We start from the raw sequence: 9,388 nt of genomic DNA on the forward strand, positions 1-9,388 counted from the left end.
CTTTTTTTTTTTTTCCTTTTAAACAAACACATTTTCTAAGTTTGGTCTTACCACTTCTTGAGCTTTGGAGGTCTGAGCATCTGTTTTCACATACAGAGTTGTAAATCTTGGAAAAAAAGTGGAGACTAAGAAGAATGAGTTAGAGGGAATGGGGAAAATATTAACTTAGTACCTTTAATTTACAGTAATTCTGTAGCTCTTATTAATATTTTTTAATCTTGTCATTTCCAGTGTCATGTTTTAAATGCCAACTGTGTTTTAAAATGTTCATTTTCCAAGCATGTTAATTGAGAGATTTTTTTTTTTACTATTCTGTTATATAGTATAGCTGGTTTTGCTTGAATGTCACTACAACAGCTAGATGTTTAAATTTGTTTTTCCAGATGGCAGCCAGCGGCTGTGCATGACAAGTGCAGGTCGTTCCCTGTTGTTCCCTAGCTTAGACCTTTCTGATCTCATTTTTGTGGAGATCATCTCAAAGGGTAGTGAGAAAGGGGAGGGAATTTTCTGCATTAGGATACAAACGCAGCAAAATTTGAAAGGGCAGATGGTCTGTTCCATTTCTTTAAACCAATGAGTAAGAGCATGGGCCTAAGTAAAGAGTGTTCCTACTTTTTCCTTTAAATGAAGAAAAATGTCAATAAAAAGAACCTTGAGCTGTGCAAAGTGCTAAAGCTGACATCCTAGGTTACCAGACTGCTGCTGTGATCAGTGCCTGAACAGCTATTATCGGAGATAAAGAACCAATTATTAATTTATCCGTCAGTGTGACAACCTGTGGGAAAAGTCTTTCAGTGCATGTGACATTATCTAGGTATCAGCTCATTACAAAATAGACATTTTCAACTCCTTTATATAACTATCCCTCCCTATTAACTGGGAAAGCTTCTTACAGTAACGTTGACATGCAAATAAAATACGGTAATGAATTCCTCAAACGCAAATAGGGCTGCTGCTAAACAGTGAGAATCTGCTTGGTCTTGTTTCTATGCAAATGGTACAATGGAGACTGCCAACATGGGAAACAAGGCTCAAGTGGCATGGTGGACAAGAGCCTGCAGTGCATGTCTTCACACATGGAAAAGATACACCATTCCTGGCTCTGGTGCAGTGCCATGACTGCTCTCAGGTGCCCACAGGCAGCAGAAGAGGGAGAAGAGGAAGTCAAAGAGGAGCTGTAGGGTTGACATGAGAACATGCAGCTTTACAGTGCTGCCACAGAGGGCTAGGGGTGATAGCCAGGTGAGCTAATAGCCTTTCAGTCCTTTCTGTTCTGTGTTCCCTCTCTAAAACTAATGTTTTGTATGGTTAGTACAAATCGGCAAATCATGCCAATCATACATTCAACATCTTTTCTTTTTGCTTAAGATCCTTATCATGGTAAGATAATCAAGATTCAGACTTTGATGAAATAACTGATGTATTCAGGGAAGCTATGACAGCTTCCATGAAGCTGAAACTGGTCTACTGTGTTTACTTTTCTGTAGTATGGTATCATTAAGACATTTTCTTATCAGACTGTAAGGTATTTAAAAATAACATAAAATATGTGAAATGCAGTCTCTCTTTTTGTAATGTTCATACAGACTTTGGTCATAAAGCTTACTGAATTGTAACAAATGGCTCTTTCTGGTTTTGTAAATTTGTAGTGTTTGGTTTAAAGTAAGAATAACAAAATGGGGAACACTGAAAATGGATTTCAGTATTATATGTAGCTAGTATAAGACTTAAATTAGGCAGTGTTCTTTATAGTGTTCTCTGTACAGCTGTTAAATATTACTGAAGTTCTAAAATGAAATGGAAACATTGTAATGTAGAGGTATGAAAACAGTTGAGATTTTATTTAACTAAAATCTATATGGTTTGTAGCCTAATTTCATATTTTGTACTTGAACGTGATAAGTAATTTTAAAATATGCTCTGTACCAATCTTCAAATTCCATGTTCATCTTTTTTAGTGACATTTACTCCTCTGAATGCCATGTGTGAAAGTAAAATGTAGCCTCTTATCCATGCTACTGTTGATTATAATGTAAAAATAGAATTTTGAAGTCGTTCCTCCAAACCGTGTTTGTGACACTTCTTCATAAGCCCTGGAACTCCAGTTATAAGAATTAGCTTCATGCTGCTGCTGCTTCCATCAGCCTTATTGGAGACTTTTCTTGTTTGAAAGGAATGTAATCCAAAATTTTTGAAAGTAATGCAGTGCATTGGGATGCCAAGGGGCTTAGTTTGAAGGAAGTGTGAACTTGTCAGCTTGTCTAAACTAGAGAGATTCTGCTAGCTTTTGTCCATGTCAGGTTAGGTATTCTGGGAGGAAGCTACCACATTTTGAGCAAACATCACCAATGAGATGCTTCTGTTAATTTGTTTTTAAGGTTTAAGTAAAGAATAATTTTGCACAACTTAGATGGTTATAAATATGTTTCATTTAATTAGGAGCTATGATATGAAATATACCCAAAATAAAACTAGTGTGTATTTGAGAAATTGTTTGGCTTTTATTTGTCTGTACTGAATTTAATTATTGAATAATGTTTCCTGGATGTTTTAATCACAAAAAAAAAACCTCCAACAGTTACATAAAATTAAAAGCAGATTGTATTTCATCCAGCAGGACTTGTCCTTGTCAGAGACTATCACAGATTGAGTTTCTGTAAATCACGGTGATCTTATGGGGTGGAGAAATTCACCTCACTTGCCCTCAATAGATGAGACTAGCAATTAAGAACACATGCCACATGCTCACAGCTGTATTTTTAAGCATCCCTTATACAGTACATATTAACACGATGACTACATTGAAATGTTAGTTGTTAACTTTTTAAAAAATATTTTACATCTATGATGATCAAACTACTATTGTTAAACATTTTTCAAATGCCTCTTAAATGTTTTTCTTGCACAATATATGAATTCTATAAATTTGGAGTTGTCAGCAGGTTATCTGGGAATACTATGTAAAGGCACAAGCATGAAGCATGCAAGGTCTGCTTTGAAGGAACTAAAGAACTGTGTTTGATCAATTCATCTTTTTTCAGTCTTTTAAAGCAGTTATCAAAGTGCTGAGCTTTTACTTTCCTACAAAGTAATAGGTTTATATTATTAACTATGTAGTTGGCAGCTAACTTCTGGCTTTAATTTCTATGTTCAAATTCAGAAATTTATTCAAAAGTGAATATATAAATATTTCTGAAGAGAATCTCATGGTAAAGGGAAGATACGTTGGATTTTTTTCATAACTTTTTAAAGAATCAGTAGTATGTTGAGGCTTTTTTCTTTAAGATAGTTTATTCCATTTCTGAAGACTAACATATATTTTAAAACTACACTGTCATTCCACCTACTACTCCTCTGTTCTGGTTTTGGTGTGATGGGCTTTTTTTGTGTGGTAGTTGGTTTTGAGGGGTTTGTTTTTTGGGGGGATTGGTTCGATTTTTTTGTGGGTGTGATTTGTTTTGGGTTTTTTTTGGAGACCTTTTTGGAGCATATAACACATCTTCCTTTTAAGATGGTTTGATATGCCAATAAATGCAGAAAACCTTGTGTACTTCTGGGTTGTTTTTTTTTTTTTCCCCTAACTCTACATTGTAGCTATATTTTTGTATAATAAATTTGTGTAATAATGCTTAAACTTACAGTACATGTTTTATATGAGAAGAAAAATTATGTAGTTGGTTTATGTAACAGATGTGGCAGGCAAAATGTGGATCAGTGACTGAGAGACTTATCTGTTATGTTTTTAAAGAACGTCTTCTATTGAGATTTTAAGGCTTGGAGCTGTGGATCTTTTTTTTTTTTAATATTAAAAGTAATTTTAATTTTCTTTATTCCTTCATGGCTGTAGGGTTTTGATTCAATTCCAGCTGTGTGGCTTCATGGTTGGGAAAAGGGGAGAGGCCTGGCCCAGCAGAGCTTGAAAGTCCCTTTCTGCTTTCCCCAAACCAAGATCTACTTGGGATATTATATTGCTTGCTACAGTGTGAACTTTAATCATTGTTAAAACCAGTTTGGGAACAATGGGACGGGAAGCCATGTGCTAAGAAGTTCCTCATCGTACAATTTTGACCAAATCTAAATTTGTTCTGATCTTGCCATGAATGCTGAAGTAGTGGCTTTGCACTTTGTGAATGTGCACAAGGTGTTGAGGCCAAAAGCCCTTGGCCACATAAAAGTCTCTATAGAGTCAGCAGATTGTTTGCCAGGTATTTGCCAATGTCTGTCTATCATATAAGAAGTACGTTTTATGATTCTCAGGACAGGACATTCAGATGACGTTATCATTCTTGCTGTGATAGGAGCAATCCCCCAAAGTGATGGCCTGTAAAGGCCTTCACTTACCCTATTTTTCTGCATACCTCCAAAGTATGTGCTGCAGTGATCAGGAATCCAAATCCTCTGATTACATCTGGCAACATTTGGAATTCCGTTTTCCAGATAAATTCTAACCACTGTTTAAAATCAAAGTTTTCTGGCTAATGAAGGCACAGATGTGTAATTTTTTAATTTTTTTTTTTTCTGCTGCTTCTGCCATGATGGATTAGTTCTCCTCTAAAGAAGAAGGTGCACTCCTTCCCCCACCAAGTTGTTTTTGTGTGTGCTGTGCTTTTGTATTGTGTAGTGTTTTTACATAAAAATTACGTGGAAGGTCTTGGAGATATATGTGAATCACCCCTAAAACTTGAAGTAAAGCCAGCTAGTTTTTTTACATGTTCGCATAGGCCTTTGTCATCTGATACCTGGAAATTCTTCTGAAAATAAAGACCAAACTCTTAACTAATCCCTTCCTCTTTCACCGAAAAAGGTGAACAGATAAAGTCTATTTTCCCACAGTAGTTTAGTGGTTTGGGGGATGTGTTTTGGTTGGCTTTTTATTGTTAGTGGAAGTAAGTGTAATTCGGGCCCTGTGGAGCCAGAAATGTAACATGTCTGTGTAGCTAAATGTTTCTAGGACAGTTGTGTAAACCCTGGGCAACCTACACCAAAACCCTGAGACCCACCAAACCAGTGTGGTTACATCCCAGCTGCTGACTGCTGCAAGTGCCTGGCCGGTGCTATGTGCCTAAGCTGTGGGAATTGGTTTGGAGGACTGCCAGAGAGCCAGCCCACCAGTATACCAAGCGAGACTCTTATGTAATGGTCATAGATGATTGAATAAGATGCCCATGAATGTTACCAGACTTACTAAATTTGCTAATATAAACATGGCCGGTATTTCCATCTTCTGCTGAGTCACATTGATTTTTAAATGTTATTATTAATAGAAATTTATCATAGAGTTTCTGAAACAAAATTGTTGTATCATTATATAGTTGGTATCTGCTTTTAACTACTGTCTTTCCTTTAAACTGTAAGTAAATAACTATTCCTATTTAAGCCACAGATGCATGTAAATGGTGTGTGCGTGTGTTTATAAATGGGCTTTATGTATATGCATAATATGTATTTTTCCTAGTTTTCAAACAATTTTATTTTCATTGCAGTGGGATGCCATAACTGAAATGGATGAACACAATCGTCCCATTCATACTTACCAGGTATGTAATGTGATGGAACCAAATCAAAACAACTGGCTTCAGACGAACTGGATCTCCCGTGATGCTGCACAGAAAATTTATGTGGAAATGAAGTTTACTCTGAGGGACTGCAACAGTATTCCATGGGTACTGGGAACCTGCAAGGAAACTTTCAATCTCTACTATCTGGAGTCAGATGAATCTCATGGAATAAAATTCAAGCCAAACCAGTACACTAAAATCGATACTATTGCAGCTGATGAGAGCTTTACCCAGATGGACTTAGGCGACCGTATTCTTAAACTCAATACAGAAGTTCGTGAGGTTGGACCAATAAACAAGAAAGGATTTTATCTTGCTTTTCAGGACATTGGAGCATGCATTGCTTTGGTCTCAGTCCGTGTTTATTACAAAAAGTGCCCTTTCACGGTCCGCAATTTGGCTGTGTTTCCTGATACTATTCCAAGAGTTGATTCTTCCTCTTTGGTGGAAGTACGGGGCTCCTGTGTGAAGAGTGCTGAGGAAAGGGATACTCCTAAATTATATTGTGGAGCAGATGGGGATTGGCTTGTGCCTCTGGGACGGTGCATCTGCAGTGTAGGTTATGAAGAAGAGGATGGCTCCTGCCATGGTGAGACAATACCTTGGGTTTTTTCGTATGTTTGTTTGTTTTTTGCTTGTTTTGTTTTAAATTAAATGTTATTAAATATTTACTAAAAATTATTGATATAAAAATGTGAAATTAAATTTAAATTAATTTTTAAAATTAAATTTATTAAATACTCGTTGTATGTTGGAAGCACTGCGTTGCATTTTCAAGGAATGCCTCTTAATAATAAGCGAGGGTATTTGAAGTCATGATGTTATGGATTTTGAAGAAAACATTTTGTTACTAAAGATTACCTTCATTTTGTCTAACTGTAGGTGCCCACAATGTCCATAGCTATAGATCACCTAGTTACCTTGACTTGGGCTGTAGTTACTAGACATAAGTGCATGCTTTGGAGCATGTTTCCTCTACCATGTTTTAGATACCTATTGCAGAACGACATGGGCAATGACTGAAAAAATCTTTTTTTCTTCCATATGCCTAAAAAGGGAATCTAGTTAATTAACTTGGACTCAAGTCTTTCCTGTAAGCACATAAAGACAAAGGATATGAGTTCACTCGAAGAGACAACATCGCTATCCATGCTTCTGTAAAACAGGCTTTTAAATGTCTTCATGAATAACGTGCATGTTAACGTGTAGAAAATCAGTAGGTATCAAGTTCAGTTAGAGATGTTTGAGGTCCTGTTCAGAGATAATGCAAAAGGTTAAAATCAAGAGTGCTAAAAATTTCATCACAATATATAAGTCACACTGTATATCTAGAAATGTTTTTTTTTCAGAAAGGGGACTAATGTACAAAATGTAGTAAGACAGATTATGAAGCAGGTGTCAGTGCATCAGTTAGTCGCTGAATGGTTTTTGCTACTTTCTTGTATCTGAGAATTGTCCATCTGAGGGTAGCTGTGCTTGGTGATTTCTTCAAAAATTTTTGCAGGGACTGCACTCTGTGCTGATATGTATAGAACAGCGTGGCACTGTGCTGTGTCACTATGATAGTGAATTAAAGATGTTTCAAGTCAAGGTTACAATTTGGAGATGACTACAAAGGGAAATGTATTTTCCTCCCTCATTAGCCCCTCACTTTCATAGGTAGGATAATGAACACATACAGGGGAAAAAAAGCATATCTTCTGTATAATCAAAGTGGTGTTGAGGTTCATTAACCATTTCTCTGCGACTTCTGAAAGAGTGGTTGCACTCACAAATGGAAAAATTCAAATTGCTTAAACTTTTGTGCTATTTGGAACATAAATGCATTGCTAAAACTTTGTAAATGCTGTGGTATAGTTGAGTAAAGCCCAGGACTCTGAGCTCTTGTGGACTGGGTTTGAGACAGTGAGACTTTATTTTTCACCTGCCAGGACTGCTGGATAGGTGACACTTAATCATGAAAGGTGTGCAACTTTTCTTACTGCACAGTTTCTTAGTAGTTAGTTGTTTTGTTAGCTTCAGAAAGAGGTAAGGATACATGTATTTTGTATGTTCTAAGGTATGTAGTAGATTCACAGTGATTTGAGAATAAGGTACTTCTGTAAAGAAAGTCTCAGTAACCATGGAGATATTAGTCTGCTTTTGTCGTTACCGACACCCGGAGCCGGGGATCTCTGCCACCCAACCTCTACCGTTGGGTGCCACGAGCAGACACAGGCTTCAATGTGAAGGATGCTGCAAATGGCGTTTATTGCACAGCTGCAATTGCTTATATATGACAAGCCACGCCCACAAGGCCCCTCGTGGGCAGTCTGAGCTTTCCGTTACATCGCGAGATCTTCCGCACGCCGATCCCTGCCTAGGGTGGGCTCTGCTCACCACAACATGCTTTGGTTCAACATTTTCTTTGTAGCAAAATGGAGAAGAGTCCATATCCATAAATTAGATAAGTGACATTGCTATTGCCAAAATATTTTTACCAGGAGATCCTTAGATTTGATGGTATTAGGCAAGCTGCATAGCAACCTTGGATAATATAAAGCATTAAAAGCACACTATGCATTGTAATCAGAAAATGAAATTCACTTTGTTGTCTGATATTGCTGGCATTAATTATCAAATTACACTTATATAGATACAGTTTTTGGCTTTGCTGTTACTGGAAGCAAGTATAATTTTCTACATGAGTTCAAAAGGTTTCTCTCAATGGGATAAGGATTTTCTTCAAGACATTAATGCTCAGTGAATTTCTATCCATTACGTGAGTTATACCCTAGAACTGTACATTAGCAATATAACAAGTAACCAAAACACACAAAAAATGTCAAAAAACCTTTTGCTATGTATTGACTCCACTCATTCAATTGGCTGTCCAGTCTGCTACTGAACAGGTACCACCTAAGTTAAATGGACTGCCTAAAGCTGTGAGTCTTTGCGTATTCCCATCTATTTGCCCCAGCAGTAGAAAATTACTATTTTAGAAAACTATAATCTAATAGAGCTTCCATATGTATTTCAAAATAATTTTCATAGGTATCTGATGTTGCCTATTTAGTCTTCTTCAGTGAATTTGAGTATTAGCAGTACTTTGTGGCAGTTTTTAAGAGCATGTATGTTTTGCATTCCTTCTTGAATGTCATGCCTAAGGCAAGCCCAAATGTGTAATACTTCCAGAACTAAAAGAAGAACAATTTAAGATGCATGCTTGGCAACTGGGAATGCGTTCTTATTGTGTGACTGTTCTGAGCATTAGTGAACTGAACGTAGATCACTACCTATGTTCATAGCAATCTTTTGAGACAGCCATAGCGTCCTATTTTGAGATTTTGCTTCTTGATGACACATGGATCAGAAATTTGGAATTTAGAAGATGTAAAACTTCTTAGTACATCCTGAACTAATTCTTTCAAACCCATTTGAAATGCTGGGGTTTGAACCCTGAGCCCTGAATTAAGGTTGACATATGGGTGATTCCCACAGCCCTTCATAAAGAGGTGGTGAGTTTGCCTTATAGCTTCCCCCCAGGGTGCGGCCGGCCCTGCAGGGAGAGCCATGAGGGAAATGAGCCCCAGGGGTCCCGCACTGGGTGAACAAAGGCCAGGTGTCTGCTTGGGGATAAAAGCTGGGACCACTTGCAGGAAGGGAGGAGTGTCTGTCTGTGGAGTGCACTCCACAGAGCTTCCTGGTTCAGGAAAGACCTCCTGACTCTCCCTGGAGCTGGGCCCCAGTCCGTTTAGACCTTCGCGAACGCAGGCTGATTGGGTGAGAGTTGCCATGTGGGCACCTTTTTCTTATGTATTTAACTGGCTGGTCTGGCTGTTTTCCGTGCC

The 9,388-nt window shown here is 37.6% G+C and overlaps 1 protein-coding gene across 1 annotated transcript; it reads left to right on the forward strand.

Annotated features, from left to right (window-relative positions):
* Positions 1 to 5,483: 5,483 nt before the first annotated feature.
* LOC103774711 (ephrin type-A receptor 6-like) lies at positions 5,484 to 6,147 on the forward strand (the record flags this gene model as incomplete). The annotated part of the gene is made up of 1 exon (XM_008942133.1): positions 5,484 to 6,147. A coding segment is annotated over one exon (664 nt), but the record flags the coding sequence as incomplete, so codon positions are not given.
* Positions 6,148 to 9,388: the final 3,241 nt, after the last annotated feature.

This window comes from Merops nubicus, unplaced genomic scaffold (genome assembly GCF_000691845.1).
Source record: "Merops nubicus isolate BGI_N331 unplaced genomic scaffold, ASM69184v1 scaffold3986, whole genome shotgun sequence".
In the NCBI taxonomy this organism is placed as follows: Eukaryota; Metazoa; Chordata; class Aves; order Coraciiformes; family Meropidae; genus Merops; species Merops nubicus.